Genomic DNA, 17,251 nt, shown 5'->3' with positions numbered 1-17,251 from the left:
GTAATCTCAAGTGGGATGTTGACCATGCTGTAAGTATGGTGTTTCCCCTACCCTTTCAGTGCACGCTTCTGAAAAATCCTAATCCATAGAAGTGATTTTGAGAATGAGACTAAGGGTAATAATGTTGACAGACTAACTATGAGCAGGTCAAGCAGATAAGGAACTCTTGGCTCCTTCCCTGAAATCTGAAGCTAAATCACAGACCATCTTCCCACCAGGCTGTTCATTTTCCATGGATGTGGGTGGGGGTGTACAGTCACATGGTACACACTCCTTCAGATGAACAGAGTTGTTGTTCTGGCTGAATTTACCAATCCTTCATACTTACATTGTAGAAGGAAGTGAGTTTGAGGAATACAAGCATGCTCCCATAAAATAATACAGTAGACTCACAACATATGCACATTTAACTTGCACACATTCGGCTTTATACACTTGGCAAAAAAAACACTTTACAAAATTAAGGAGGAGGCAGAAAGGGGACAGGCATCTGGGGGGGGAAAGACTTTGGCAATCCTAACCACCACTGCACCCAATGTGTTTTGACTACATGTGATTTTGGCTTTATGTGCTATCCCTGGAACATAACCCCCCACATAATTTGAAAATTGACTGTACTCAAGATTTCTCTACCTCCCACACAGCATGTCTGGAAAGATGGCAGCTCAGGAATCCTTCTCCTCTACCCTCTATTACAATTTGATTTTTGAGCTGCAGGCTATTCTTTCTTCCCCTCCACATTTCACAAACAAAGGTGCTCTTCCCTCCTTCCTGGTTTGAGAACACTGTGCCTGTGGCTAGGACCTTATCTCTATCTCAAGAGCATGATACTCCATTCTTATGAACCTGCCAATGTTTATTAGGAACATGCAACACAAATCTATGCAGAATGAATCAAAGTTGAGTTTAAAGTCCTAGGGTGTGTGTAAGAGACAATTCCTGCTGTTCACTGCAAGTGACTTACACACTTGTAGTGCCAGGAAACATTTTGTAAGCATGCTATCTTCCTCAACAAATTTATAGAATTTAAGATGAGACTACTAAAAAGAGCTTGAACAACAATTTAGGAAACCAACACAATCTTATTCTTGATGGGGTGGGGAAAGTCTCAGGCTACACCTATCAACCATGAGTACTGATTAAGAGATCTTGTCACAGAGGGATATTTGCTTTAGAGGAACATCACAGAAATGGAAAAGCTAACGGCTCCAAGGTTTGCTTTAAAAGTTTCTCCAGAGAGATCAGAGGGGAAATTGTTCTTAAAAGTCCTGCTACAAATAAATAGGGAATGGCAGCAGGGAGAATGCCCATAGCCACTCAGACTGGATTTAAAAGGGGACATAACAGTAGCAAGCAGATATTCAGAATCCCTAGCCCTATAAACACACACAATTGGCAGCAAATATTAAAAAGAAAAATACATCTCCAAGCACCTGCCTGCACCTTTTTAAAGAAGTCCCAGCACTCACTTTAGGAAAATCACAGGTTGAGTATTGAAGGAGGGGAAGAGTATACAGATCAATGGCTATAAGCCTAAGCCCTTAGTTTCATTAGAGTCCAAACTACAATGATCAGCCCTCTTGCAACAAAGGTGTCAGCTGTAGTGGAAACACAGGTATCTTTTGATTGTTGTAAAAATTATAAGGTCTCAAATATAGAATAAATACGAATATCCATAAATGCATACATACATGGTGCATTTAATACATACAGGGTGAGTCTTTTAAAAGAGGCCCCGTGGAACATGTGTACTCGGTATCCACAGGGCCTCTTTTAAAGGACTCACCCTGTATACCGGTATATTAAATGCACCATATACACACACAAACACACCATGTATCTGAAATAGTATGGGAGAGCAATCCTGAAACCATTTTGTCTCTCCCAGTTAGCTCAAATATTCCTCTGCAGTAAGGGAGACAAATGGAGAAAGCCTTCCCATTGTCTTTTTGCTTCTAAGCAAAAAGGCTGCATTTGTGTATGAATAGGGTGAGCTTCTGACCTGGGTTCAGGAACTAAAGTATTGAGCATCACAAAAGAATGGCCAGACTGCCCAGGTAATGCAATTAGTGACTATTATCAGGTATCCTGGCAGACAGGATTTCTACATCCCCCTTCCGTGATGTATATATGATGTTTCAGGGGGGTGGTCTTGGACTACAGGGTGGACAATTTCAAGTGTCTATATAAGGGCTTGTGCACCATTGTTCAGGGTTGTCCTCCTTCCTGCATGTGGCGAGTGGGGACCCTGTTACAACAGTTCCTTTAATAAAGATCAGGCTGCCAAGCCGCTTTGCTTCTCAGTACATTATACTCTGGCTGGCCTCTGTTAGTTTCTCCTGCAGATAGGGAACCTTAGAAGGGCTCTATACGGGCTCTGGAATACTCTATAAGGGAAAAGCAGCAGTTTTTTCTTATAACATGGTGTTGTGACCACTACAGCTGTCACCTTTGCACAAATGGACTGATAAATCAACAACTGTAGTTTAGGTTCTAATGAAACCATTAATCTGCATCTTTTTAAAGCTCTTGATTTGTACAATACCAAAATTAACCATCCAGGAGAAGAAAATATAGAACTGGAAGATCACCTTCTGCCACCTAACATTGAAGGGGCCTTAGCCCTATGGATGAGACAAGTTTTTCTATTGCATTGTGGCACTACTCTTTGACTACTATTGACTTTATATTTCATTCACCATCTAAAATTCATCTCCAGCTTTGCTAGTGTAAGGACTGCCATCAGTACTCCACTTATGTTCTCTACCTTACAAGTGTTAAAATTAATGCTAAAAACAGATCTGAATAATTGTCTTCTATATTTTTTATCTTACACTGGGGAAGGGCTGTAATTCAACAGCAGAACATCTGTTTTGCATGCTGAAAGTCCCAGGAACAACTTCCATCATCTCCAGGTAGGGTTTGGAACATCCTTTGTCTAAAGTGCCAGAGAGGTGCTGCAAGTCTACTGTAAACAATACTGAGCTAGATAGATCATTTGTCTGACTCAGTGTAAGGCAGCTTCTTAATGTTCCTATTTTTCAAAAGAGATTAGTAGCTATTGCTTCACCATATCATGCTGCAACCAGAGATCCCCTTTTCAAGCAGGTACTGTCTAACCCAATTGAATCTGCACAATATATATTCCATTCTATTGCAAACTATATATTTTGGTTTTTCATCACATTCAGGAATATGTCCTCCTTCTATATCATTTTTTTCATAACATCTAGCCTGCTGAAGAGTTCTGGTGAATTTGAAAGATGCTCAAATAGGCCTCTATTTTTGGTCTATTGCAGCTGTAGGGAATTGTTGGATCTCCAGATGTTGCTGAACTTTATATTCCATCATCACTGACTATTAGCTATGCTTGCTTGAGCTGGTGTGAACTGTAGTTCAGCAATGTCTGGAGGGCCAGAGGTCCCTGACACCTGGTTTAATAGATCAATAGGGTGACAACTTCTTCCTTCTCTTACTAGAGGCATGTATAGATCAGTAGATTCTACTGTACTGGCAAGAACAGTTTCTAAAGCAGAATGATTTTTTCATCACACCTTCCAAAAGCACCATTCGCCCTCATTGTGTGTATGGAGAAACTAGGACAACTCATTGTAAAATATTTTCCCTTTAACCACCAGACAAAGCCGAGTCATCTTAGGAGCAGATTACAAATCCAAGTTGTTTGAACATAATGAACTACTCACTGGTGACTCACTTTTAGTTCACTGCCAATATAAAAAAAATTGGCATAGTGACAAACAGGCATGACATAAAAAGAAACCTATTCAGCAGAACAGCATGAACCCAGAACAATCTAATCTTGGTTCAAATATGCTACCTAAAGAGGTGTGATATCATCATGCTACTGATACAAATTTGGAAAAAGCTTTAAGCCAACCACTTCTCTTTAATAGAGGATGCATTCATTCATCAGACTTGGTTGTTGTTTTATTATTGTTGCTAACTTAAGACATGAAGTCTTGGTAAGTCATAACTGAGAGAAAATGAGACAATGCTTCTTATCTGATCTGCATGGAAATATTGCTCTCTTCCAAGGTGCTGCCTTACTTAACTTGTTAGAATTATAATCAGAAAGACTGCCCTTGTAAGCAAACTGCAAAGCTGGAAAATGCAAACACGTTAAAGCAAGAGGTGCAAAATTGCATGCAATGGATGCTGTTAATTTAGGAATTCAGTTCAAGCAAAAAGGTGATATTGTATCATCTGCTATTTGTGTCAGTGTACATGAAGCTCTCTCATTATAAAATGCTTAATAAGGTACAATTACAGCCTCAGCCATATTAAAGGTTAGGGATTTTTATTAATGTAACTTCAGGCAGACTTTGGTATAATCACATTTTTTAGAAAAAAAATAGTTTTAAACTATATTGCATATAAACAACATGCCTGCCTAAAATTGGAAAGCTGAGAACAGGGAATAAAACAGAAGGTGGACACTTCTTTGAATTTCAATCAATATTTCCATTCTAATCTTCTGTACACTTGTTTTTCAAGAACATCATGAATGCTTGCTAGATTTCTCTGGATCAGATTCCAATTTCTAACCAACATTCAATATGGAGACTACTTAATTTTCTTTCTCAGTGTCCCATTTTTCACTCTTTCTCCTTCTTCCTTCCACATGCTGCTTATTACGCATCCTCAGAACAGCTGCTGTAACACAAGTGTCCAGCAGCATTTCAAATTGCCACATTTGTGTATGCTTTCCTTCCTTTATACCAGCCTTTTATTCTCACAATCTAAGAGGAAAGACTTGAACAAATTGTGGCTTATCACTGGTGTGGCACAAATTACATCATAATGCAACCCAATGTCTCTCTTAGTTCATCAACAGAGAAGATAGTGAAACTTCTCTTATAAACCCTTCCATGCAAAAGCTCGTGTTATGCTAAGTTTGAAAAACACTTCTTAGTTTACTACACAGGTAATTTGCATCTTACAGTTATTTAACTTTGCACGAGTGGGGAAGGAATAAATAATAAACGGAGAGCAGAGGAAAAGCACTATCCATTTATTTATTTCCACCCACCTGTCTGGCAGCCTCTAGTGGATAAGTTTGGGAAGGAGGCATGTGGTCTCTGGAAGGGATCTAGAGCCCTCCCTCCTCACTCCCAAAGCAGGGCAAGCACTTAAATGACTTTGCAAAGGAAGCGGGAGGGTTCCCAAAGCTGGGCAAGCAGTCCTCCACATTGCAGGGGGCTTGGTTCCAGGCTTTACACATTTTTGTGTATATGCATGGACCCCTGGAACCGAACCCTTGTATAAGAAGTTACCTGTATTGTACTTCTTGGTTTGCTATTACTGACAAGAACCAGAACTGAAATACAGTATGGTAACAATGGAGGGAAGCTACCTCCTAAGACTTACCATTTCATATTGCATTGTTATTCACATGCATGCAGAAGAACCTGAAACTAACTGAAAAATATCTAACATTTTAAAGAAAGCCTATTTATCTTGTTTAAGAGTAAACAAGATAAAACACCCTGCCTTGTCCTCAAAATGCTGTGTCATGGGCATGACTTCCTAGTTGTTTAAGAGCCAAGGAATCCAGTGACATTTCTAAAATCTATGTTTGCTATGCAACCTTATTAACAGAGTTGTTCTTACCACTCCACCGCATGTTACACTACTCTTTCGGGAACTAAACACATTTTGAAGTATTATTTCTTATCAAAGTTCACTTACTCAAAAGTTATGTAAGATCATATTTAATGTTTTAAGCAAAGCTTAAGCCACACAAACCACTTTGCTCACTGTGGGTCATTCCAATTTTACACCAACATAATAGCTATAACACACCAGCTTCCTAAAAATAAAAATATGAAGCTCAATCACAGGCAATCTAAAAATATTTATCATAATTTGGTAACATACAAGCAAGTCACTTAAGCCATGAGAATGTTTCAAGGAAAAGGCATTTCAACTAAACTTCTTTTATAAAGAGAATGGTAAAGTAAGTGTTATTAATATTTTTCTGTAGATAATAGAAGGTGGGATACTACAAAAAACTAAAAGAACCATTATCACCACTTTTAGTTGCCATGGTTTACTGACATTTTAACTAAGCAACAAAAAATTACAACAGATTTTTAAATGTTCTATTTTGGCATCTTTTGATGGCAGTAATCACTTCAAGTCATTATTTACTTCTTAACACAGACCTCCAAAACCTTTAAAAGGGTTAGAATGTATGAAGATAGGGGAAAGAGGAATGAGATTATTAGGAAGCATTCTTCAACTAGAAATCAGAGGGATTACTGCTAATAAGCATTTTCTTTTTCTAGTCTGAAGAAATCTGGAAAACCAAAGCAAATGTATAATTGTTTCCTAGGTATTCTTCTGAAGTTTGTGGAAGAATTAATAGTGACCTCTCTTTCTTCTGCACTAACATTTCACCAGGCAAGCAAAAAACAAAAACCCCAAACGAACAGCAAAACAGGCATAAACATTTAAAACAAAATTAAATGCAACTGCATTCTATCCAGCCACTGGCAGGACAGGAGGGAGTCTAGGACCCAATGAAGAATGATGGTGCTTCCTGTCTCCCAGTAGGAAACTAGGCTGTGGCAGTACACATAAAGGTAATTTTGACAGCTGGAACTAGCCCAACATTTTGTGAAGGCTGGGAATAAGCTAGGAGGGAGGAGGAGGAGAGGTTAAGAAACCTCTGCTCTCTATCACCGAAGCTTTTCTTCTTTAGACTAGGACTAGGAGGACACATTACATTGGAGAAATCCAGTAGCTCTAAGAAAGCAATGTGCTCTAGATTCCTTACGTTGTAGGACTCTACACAATATGCAAAAATTAGCATTCAATTGCTAACAAAAGGCACACTCCACACCAACTATATGAATCTTGAAAACTGAAGAGCAATTCTCAACACTTACTTACAAATAAGTTCTGCTGAACTCAGTGAGGATAATGTCTGAATAGGCAGACACATATGAGGTTGTAATATAAGTTATATTTAAATAAGACCGCTATTCACAGTGCACCACTATGCACTTCATCAATAATCTTAAACCGGGGTGGGGAGCCTGTGAACCTCAAGATGTTGCTGGACTACAACTCCCATTATCCCTGACCAATGACCATAATGGTTGGGGATGATGGAAGCTCAAGGGTCACAGATTTTCCACATCCTAAACTTTGAGACTTATGTATTGCACATCTGTTCAGCTACCTATTGCATTTCTATTGCATTTATCTCTCACACTTCAACTAAAGAACCCAGGACAGCATTTTAACCTCGCAACTCCATGATATATGTATGTATGTATTTCATAAAACTTATACAGTATAACTAACTCCTGACTGCAGAAAACCTCAAAATGATTTACAAAAAGAATGATATACGTTAAACTGATATATAGGTGGCCTTCAGTCAAGAACTAATGGCAGAGTGGTAATTTTCCACATTCAAGTCCAATACTTGATATATGGTTTTCAACCGAAGTGCAACCAGTCCAGCAATGGACACCCACTGCATTCCAGCTGCAACTGTCTACTGCTCAGTTGTTGTTGGCCAGCTGTAAACTGATTATGAGTTGCATCCAACACTGTCAGAGCCCAAGAATGCACGTCTGCTGATGCAAAAAGATGTCACAAGCCTCTCCTCCCACTCCTGCCCTCAAGATCTACTTGAAAAGTACTTGGGGAACCCTCCAGAACAAATTATGGGAGCACAAAGCAGGGGGGGGGGAGAGGAAATGAAGTCATACAGCACAAGCAGGTGTGCATTGCTGAATTTCACCTTACAATTTTATTTTGCTCAAATGTGATGTGATGACATGACATCTACTCCAATCACATATAAAGGGCTGTTTAGTGAAGGCTCAGTATTAGGCCACATGTTTTGCATGAAAAAGGTCCCATACTCATTTCTTGATGTTACCAAGTATGGCCAGGAAAGACTCTCAACTGAAACCCAGAGCGCTACTGTCAGCCTGTGATACAAGACTGAACTAGATGGACTAACACTGTTGCATGATATAAGACGACTGCTTCCTATACAGTATTCCTATGTTAAGCAGCAGATGAGAGCCCATTTTTAAGAGTAAGATGGATAAGGTAACTGAAACCTTCATTGTACGTGATCAGCTACCTAGTTCCCGTTACTAAGAGCATATTGGAGTTTCGTTTTACCCCATATAAGCATAACTCAAAGATCCACAAGCACCATAGTTAGAACCTAGTAATATCATTAAATGCTGAATGAATTACTTATAACAATATATGACCTAATATATGAACAAAGCTCTAGTCTAGGGTCAATGCACATTTTCCAGAATAAGACTTATTGAACAAAGCATGCACAATATACACGTCTTTTTATTTACCTATATTGATGGACATCTCACAACTTTGAGAATAATAAAAAAAATCAAATGACAAGAAAGTTTCCAAAAAACATTTTTAATATATACATGAGAAAAAAGATAAAAAGTTTCAACCTGTATACACAGTACTTCTCTGTAATCTTTTTATTGGCATTATTTATCAGGACAAAAATCCTGAACGTGCATTTACTGTATATAAAAGACCTACATTTGAAGAACAATGTTGTTAACATTTTGCCATTAGCTATAGAGCTCAGACAAGAGGCGAGGACTTTGCTATTTAAACATATGGCAGGAAAGCTATGGGCTGTGCTTTCAAAATGATATAATGCAAGTCTGATTAAAGCTTACAATATAATATCATGTTTCAATGCACAAAAAGCAAGTCTAGACCATTAAGTGAACTGGTACTACTTCTAATGCAGTATTTCACTCAATTGTATCACAATATTTCCTCTGGCAAAAGCTTCAAGCTATAAGCATATTTTGCACTTATGCTGAATATGATCATAATTCCAAATCTCTGCTTATCAGATGTTGTGTAGCAGCCATACTAGTGATCTTTTTGATACTATAATATTAATGTGTATATTACTTTTGTTCAAAAACCCCAAAATGTTGCATATTAGCCATATATTAGCATATTTCCCAAAACTGTATGCAACTGTTAGTTTATTAATTCAGTTTCACGCCACAAGCAAAATATGATGGAACATTGGAAGGTGTACTTTTTTTAACCTATGTAGATAAATAGACTGAACATGTTTGTTCACAAACAGCAATAATTTTAGAACCACAATATAAAAATAGACCTAGAAAAGCAGCTTTCCCCAATTCCTCTTGAAGCCATGACACAATCATTTCATTTTCAACACTGCAGGCTACATGACCACATCTGTTGACAAGTCCAAGCCCCAATCTTAATTGGTCAATTAGTATGTCTCTTTTATACCTCCATAGTGATGTCACTTCCTACACTTTCTGGGTTCTAAAACCATTGTTACCTACGGTGACTCAGGTATCGCCATTCTACCTTTCCAGAAAGAGTGATTTACCTTATCATATATCACCTACATCTGTTCTGAACCATGTGTGTAGTACAGGCCAGATGACCTATTGCAAACCAAAGAATATGAAAAGCATAGCATACTCTCCTAGTGTCAGCAATATAATACAAGCTGCCACTGGAAGAGTACTACCATCCTCAATTATGTGACTGTTGCCACATAGGCCCAAGTCAATTCAGATAAGGTATTAGTCAGTCAGATATATATATATATATATATATATATGAGAGGAGATAGCCTATTTGGGCATAATTTTACTGTCTATATGAAGCCTCCTTCCATTCTAATATTTAAAATGTAGGTCTTTCAAATGTTTCAGTACTGTACATTCATCTTCAGTTAGCTTAATCGATGGAAAACCAAGGGAAAGCATGGTGTGCAAGAAAGTCCCACAAACTATGTGCCGAAAACAGTCTCGTCCACCGTTCTCCTGCTATTTTCTGCAGCCTCAAACCTTTCAGGCTATGCTTGGAAGTTGTCTGCTTAAAAGAACACCACACTTTTCAAAGCAGGCACCAGGTTTTTTAAATTATACCAAATATTAGCATCTAGTTAAGTCTTCATTCTTTTAATAAAAATACTGTAGTTTGAAATGCCATTAGAAAGTCCATCAGCTGTTCACTCAAACACACAGCATCATACTGATCTTTTGTTACTCCTTTTAATTTGAGAAGCATATTAACTAGTTTATGAGTAATAGTAACTATAGCATTTATACTAACTCCTTGGGAATGATTTGAGAAGACTTGTTTTGGTAAAGAGTAAGTTTCTCTGGCCTAACTAGATTTCAAGCCTCAAGGAACATCCTGAACAGAAAGGAGCCCAGAAACTGTCCCAAATGCAGTTTCTGAGTTACGAAGTTCGCTAACCTGCAGTCAAGCTGACAGTTCAGAGCTGAAGTCTGTGTGCTGCATTACTTATGAAACCATTAATTCCAAAAGCCTTAACAGGCTTTCCCTCCCGATCGCTAGACCGTCTCAGATCTCTTACAGGGCTCTATTACCCACCAACCTCCTTTCAGCTTGCCTAACCTAAAAACTCAGAAGTTGCGCCCATATATGGGCTAACAGCATCCTAGGCTACCGCTTTAAAAAACCACTTTTCGAAAGGGGCAGTTTAAAAACTCCGTCGGTGCCACGATCGGGCGCTCCTGCCTCGTTGCCCAGAGGCGGCGGCACGGGAGCGGCTTCAGCCCCTGCCACGCTTCCCCCTGGGGTGGAGGAGGCTGCCATGTGCCTGAGGACAATGCTGGAGGGAGCGCGAAGGCGGCCTGACAGCGGGGCCGACCACGGGCAAGGCCTTCCCTTCCGCCCCGTCCACACTTCGTCAGCAAGGCCTCTCCGCTCTCCCTCCACGCCGCCTACTTCCCTCTTCCTGCCCACGTTTCGCACAAGGCGGCGCGGCGGGGCGGCTCTCCTGCTGCCACCGGCCTCCTCCCGCAGCAGCCCTTCCGCGTGTGCGTGTGAACGGGGAAAGTGACACGCGCGACAACCCAGTTTCACCCCCCCGGCCAAGTTTCCCTTCACTCCGGAGCTTGGAGGTGACCTCCCTTGTACCCTTCACAGGGCTCCCCCCTCCAGGCTCCCTTCCCCTCGCCAGACCCACCGCGCACGTAGCCTTCCCCTCACCCCGCCCGGCCCCGCATGGCTGTTCCTCGGCTCCCACGCCCAATCTGCCCTCCGTCGGCGCCCGCGGGCCTAGGGCTGCCTCCTGCCGCCCGCCCGCCCGCCGCCCGGCCTGGTCGCGGGGGTTGCCCCTGTTGGCGCGCTCCGCTCCCGCCCCGGGCCGGGCCGCGCTGGCGCCTTGGCCGCTCACCTCGTTGAGCTGCCTCTCGGCCGTCTCCCGCAGCGTGGAGTCCATGGTGCCCCGCAGGGCCTCGATGATGGTGTTGGGATCCATGGCGGGAGGGTCGAGGCCCGGCGAGGCGAGGCGACGCGGAGGAGAGCAGGGGCAGCAGCGCCGCTCGATGCGCACATGGACCCGCCGCTCCACAGCGGCAGCCGGCGGCGCGAAAGGAGGAGAGACGCGCCAAGGCCCCGGATAGAGCTGCTGCTCGCGGCCGCTGGGAGGCCCGACGCCTTCCGCTCGGCTCTTGCCGCCGCCGCTGCCGGGCATCACGGGAATTGTAGTCCGTTCGGAGCGCTTCCTCCCAGGCCCCCGTATGCCACTCAAACAGGGGTGGCGCAAGCATTGGACGTGCAGAGGGGGGAAACGAGGACAACGTGTAACGTGTGGATGCTACGTGTGTAGAATAAGGATCAGGAAATATAGTGCTTTCACTGGTTCCATTAGTGCAAATATAAACGACTCTCCCTGGTATGTTTTCGGATAAGGCAGATGCGAAGGAGGGTGCTAAGAGGCAGCAAAAAGTGATGGACCGAGCCTTGGAGCGCTCTGCTTCTTCTTGGGTTTTCTGTCCGCCCGCGTTTTCTACTGCTGTAACGTTGGACAACCCGCCGTCAGCATCCATGTGTGGTATTGAACACTGGCCGCATATATGCAAACACAAGCTATTAACCACTATATTAATCCTATAGTGTTTTTATGGCTATGCCCAAGTACATATTCATGGTTTTATAGTCTTGGGTAATCAAATTCACCCCAACGCTCATCCTACTGATTTTCATCCCTTTTGACCTGTTATACCTCTTATTCTCCCAAGAAAAGATCCAGTCAAGCTGGAGCCTGCAGGCCAACTTTGATAGGTGAGCAGGACATCCTCACGTCAATCAGACAAATGTAGAGTGCAAATTGCCTTTCAGAATATTCTACAAGACCTAACCATTAGCTAATAGGGGGCTTTGGGGGCACTTTAAAAGGGGCTTTGCAATGCCTGACAGTCAGCTGATCTGACACACACATATATATGTATATGTATGTATATATGATATTAGGCACTCACAGCTTGCCTGCAACACTAAAACATGGTTTGTTTAGCTTTACCATGGTTTGTTTCTTCCTAACAAACAACAGTCATAAGCCATGGTTTGTTGTTGGGTTATGAACCTTGGCTTGTTCCATCATTTCTAGAGCAAATGAAATGGAAAGAGAGACAGAGCTGCACTGAACTTCAGATGTGCCTCAGTACAGTCCTCCCTAGATTTCTTCCATTAAAGTTTTGGAGCTGCAGACCTCCTAATCCATACATCAGGGGAGCCTCTTGTAACACATAACTCTAGTCTCTGCGGTTCATGATGTACATTTTCTAAAACAATTTTATTCAGGTCAGTTTAATATGTAAAATCTGCTGCCAGAATAATCTACAATATTTTCAGTTTGAATAGGACTGCCTGCTACTCAGAGTCTCACCAGTTAAGTGTTGGAAGTAGGCAAGTCTTTTGCAAGCGATGAGTCAACACTTAGATGAACTTTAAACAGTCAACAGACTAATGCAAGGAGGGAGGAACCAAGACAACGTGAGCCTGGGGAGAAACAGTATGATGAAAGATGAAAGAGACAGAGGAAGTATGCAGTGAATGTGAAAGTATAGGTAGGAAATTATTGTAGTATAGAACAGAATATAATTCTATGTAAATTGCTTTGCTTTGGTATAATCACACCATAGATAAATAAATAAATAAATATGGAACAATTAATACAAACAGTATTTGCAGATCATTTAAACATAGAAAATTAGTTATTGTTCAAATCGTATAGAAGTCTATCTTATTCAGTCTTTTGAGAAGTCACCTTGCATCTACCTATACCATGTTGTGAAATCTACCCCTTTTATGACAAAGAAGATGAAACCCAAAATCTTCATTGTGTGGAGGTGTGGTGTGCACAATCTCACTCTCCACTAATTTGGAAAGGAGTTCTTATGAAACACTCCACTTCCACGTCTATACATTGAGTATCCTCCTCATGCACTTCCAGTTCTGTAAATTATTTGTCCTTGACACTATGTTTTCCAACGGCCTATCTCTCTGCCCTTCTTCCTTGCTGTATCCCTTCCTGCCTCTTTACTCCTCCAACCCAACCATAGTTAGCCTCTCAAAGTCTCCTGATATGTTACTCTGCCTATTACTCCTTTGTGATCCTTACACATAAAATATACAGTACGTACAAGAAAAGATAATACCTTCCAGAACACCAGTGTGAAACCTCTTTTATTGTTCATTTTAATATTTACCACCTTGATAATGTTAGGTTGAATAATATTTTTATTGTATTTATTTATCAACATGAGTTTGACCAAACTGCTGGAGGCAGCGGAAGACAGGAGTGCCTGGCGTGCTCTGGTCCATGGGGTCACGAAGAGTCGGACACGACTGAACAACTAAACAACATTATTATTATTATTATTATTAATATTAATATTTACATTCACAAACCTTGTAAGTAATTTTGGATATAGTCATGATGTTTCTTGTAGTAACTAAATATGTTAGGGGGACCACCCAAAAAGTATGTTTTTTTAATAATACCCTGAGTCCTTCAAAAGTCATCTTAAAAGGATCAGAGCAGGTGATAAAATTGTAAATGATAAAATTATTATTATTATTATTATTATTATTATTATTATTAATTTAAATAAATAAAATAAACATAAAAAGTTATTTGCCAGAGGTCATTCAAGTGTTGAGGCAACATCTTGGTTTGTGCCTAGCCACGTAGTGTATCTTCAAAAGTTCTACTTTTGAGATTAGTTCTAGTGAATTCTGATATCACATAGTTGAGGGTTTGTGGTTATTCCTCTTTCTTCAACTGCAAGAAACCATCACAGTTCTGCTGGGAACCAAAGTTAAAATATCCAGATCAAAATAAATATCTGACCTGCAGTGTTCAAGATGAATGCACAGATTTCATGCAGATTGTTGCTTGTGGGGTGAAATTAGTGCAGTACTCGTAATCTCCACACCACCCTCCCAAATAAAACACTAATCCTGTTTAGCAGCTAAATCCACAGTGGCTTTTCATCCTCACATTAACTGCTGTAAGTGACACTATGTGCTTTCCAGGACAGACCTTTGGGCTAGTTCTGTTTACTAATCTCATTATAAGAAATGCTCCATCAAGTGTTGGGAGTATTCTGCTAGTGATAATTCATATGTAGCTATAGTGCTCTTTTACAATGGAAAATAAACTTCAGACTATCAAAGGAAGAAAGTTCAAGTAGAGGAAATAAGGGAATTAAAGTGTGGAGAAACAGCATAATAAATAAAAAAGCAGAGACAAATTAATAAGGGCATATATGGAGAAGAATTAATCTATCATAACTGCATAATTTTATTTATTTTGAACTAGTGTGTTTATACATCAAAATGATTCTTAAATAATAAAGAAAAGTGGAATTTACAGATAATTTAGAATGCAGCCTTTTAGCTGCAAACTCCATTTTTAAACCCTTGTTGATTTTATCTTGTCTCTACAGAAATACCTTTCAATAATTTAACATTTGTAGCAGGCTTCCTCAATCTTGGCCCTCCAGATGTTTTTGGCCTACAACTCCCATGATCCCTAGCTAGGACCAGTGGCCAGGGATGATGGGAATTGTAGTCTCAAAAAACATCTGGCAGGCCGAGTTTGAGGAAGCCTGAAAATTTTGTAGGAAGGTTCTGCAAGAGAATAAACCTGCTTTAAGGCTAGAAGAGTTGTAACTCAAAATGTTGATCTTTTGAACCAGACAGATACATTTCAGTGAGATATCAAAATGTAGTGGGGAATCTCATTTTTCAGTTGAATTAGAGGCCTGATCATGCATCCCACTTTCTCCTATTAATGCCAAGAATGACACATACCTGAAATGCCTTTGTTTCATTGGTCCTTTCAAGCGGCATAATTCAATGCCACTATTCCAACTACATAGTGTCATGCCATGAAAGGGCCTCATGGCTTCCTGCAGGATCAGATATTCTGGTGATGGTGGTGCTGTTAAAAATATAGAAGCACAGCCAAGAAAAGGTAGCAAGTGGAAAACTTAATTATCGCAATAGGGATTACCGGTAAACTGGTTTACATTTTCATTCAGTTTGCTTGAGGATCAGATAGTAAATCTCTTGGTGATCTATTTTACTGAAGTAAAATTTATAGTTTAAGATTACTTTAGATTAGAACTTATTACTGGAACATTGATACCACTGAGAACAATCACTTCAGACTGAATCGTCAACTATAATATGTGCTGAAGCTGTTAGTCTTTCAGTTTGTACTTTCATTTCTGTTTGGTATACCGTAACAAAGATACAGTCTTAAATAACAGGAGACCCAATTACCAAGTCTGATCTAATTTGCTACAAGGTATTATTAGGCAGAGAAACTTTTATACACAGCGTATGTCACTTTTCACGTTTAATTTAATCACAACTTTGTTTGTAGAGCCTAGTGGGGTGTGTTCACAGCTAAAAGTTTACAGAACTGTAGCTGGAAGTGCCCATACCACTAAGTCATCGTATTTAATAATGTGTTAAATGGGCACTGAAAGATCTAACAATAGTTCCAAAAGAAACAGTTGTTCAGCGAGAAGGTCCTTGATATCTGCTTTAGCTCTGGTGTGAAGATTTGGGGGATTCTCATGGTGGGGTATCTGTCTGCATACTTAAATCCACTAGAGTGGAACCACAGTTGTTGAACGTTTCAGAAGCCAAACAATTCAGAACCCAAATGCCAATTACCAGGAAGTGAATGATTCTGTTTTCGAACGTTTTTCAGAAATCGAACTGCTTCCTGAGAGTTTTAAAAAATTTTGCTCCATTGACTTTGCCGACCGGCAATTGCGCCTCAGTTGTTGAATGTTTCGGAAGTCGAACAGTCTTCCAGAATGGATTACGTTCGACAACCAAGGTTCCACTGTATATTGTTCGCTGTACTCATTTTGGAAGGTACTATAAATGAAGAGACGCGGGTGGCGCTGTGGGTAAAAGCCTCAGCGCCCAGGGCTTGCCGATCGAAAGGTCGGCGGTTCAAATCCCCGCGGCGGGGTGCGCTCCCGTTGTTCGGTCCCAGCGCCTGCCATCCTAGCAGTTCGAAAGCACTCCCGGGTGCAAGTAGATAAATAGTGACCGCTTACTAGCGGGAAGGTAAACGGCGTTTCCGTGTGCGGCTCTGGCTCGCCAGAGCAGCGATGTCACGCTGGCCACGTGACCCGGAAGTGTCTCCGGACAGCGCTGGCCCCCGGCCTCTTGAGTGAGATGGGCGCACAACCCTAGAGTCTGTCAAGACTGGCCCGTACGGGCAGGGGTACCTTTACCTTTATAAATGAAGAGAAGTCTGTGGAACTATGCAGTGGAAAATAGAGCAGGGGTGGCTAACTTGCCAACATAACCAAGAATCAAACCAACCAGCAGCTGAAGTCCAACAACATCCAGAGGGTGACAAGTTAGTCACCCCCGTCTTATTTCCTCTCCTTCTTCTCCATTCTTGACTCCTCCCCTCACTCCCATATTAAAGCTTTTGAGTGAAGGCTGTTAAAAATCATACTGTGCATGTCTGGCATGCATAGAACAAGGAAACACCATGCACAGGACCCTTAATTCTGAATGCCCCTAGATGCTGCTGCCAGATTACAAGGCTTCAGCAGGCACATCTTATGATTGTGGCAGAGTTATGGTTTAGTGGTGTTTGATGCAGTCTTATTGAGGTTATTCAGCTCTAAGTCTGGTCAATGCTTGGATGAAATACTTTAAAGGAATCCCAAGTATGCCACCTTGAGTTCAGTTTAGTGGTTTGACCAGCATTTTGCTGAAGTGTCCAATTTGACTGCCTGCTACATCTTGTTATGAGTTGGGGAGGGGTAGGCTACTGTATATGCCTGAGCCCTGCTTCTATTTACTGGATCCAGCAGAGATTCAACTGCTGGAAAAGCCAGGCCAGTCAGATAAT

The 17,251-nt window shown here is 41.0% G+C and overlaps 1 protein-coding gene across 1 annotated transcript in view; it reads right to left on the bottom strand.

Moving 5' to 3' along the window:
* The window catches only part of IPO7 (importin 7), a 40,952-nt gene extending 29,360 nt beyond the window's left edge, over positions 1-11,592 (bottom strand). Inside the window, exon 1 of the mRNA XM_083401594.1 lies at positions 11,246-11,592. Coding sequence (XP_083257720.1) covers positions 11,246-11,545 — 300 coding nt within the window. The 5' untranslated portion in view covers positions 11,546-11,592. The remainder of the gene's footprint in view (positions 1-11,245) is intronic.
* Between the last annotated feature and the right edge of the window lie 5,659 nt (positions 11,593-17,251).

Source organism: Podarcis tiliguerta, assembly GCF_965153285.1.
Source record: "Podarcis tiliguerta genome assembly, chromosome: 1".
Taxonomy (NCBI): Eukaryota; Metazoa; Chordata; class Lepidosauria; order Squamata; family Lacertidae; genus Podarcis; species Podarcis tiliguerta.
Note: the sequence above shows the minus strand (reverse complement) of the source record. Positions and strands in the feature narration are given on the sequence as shown.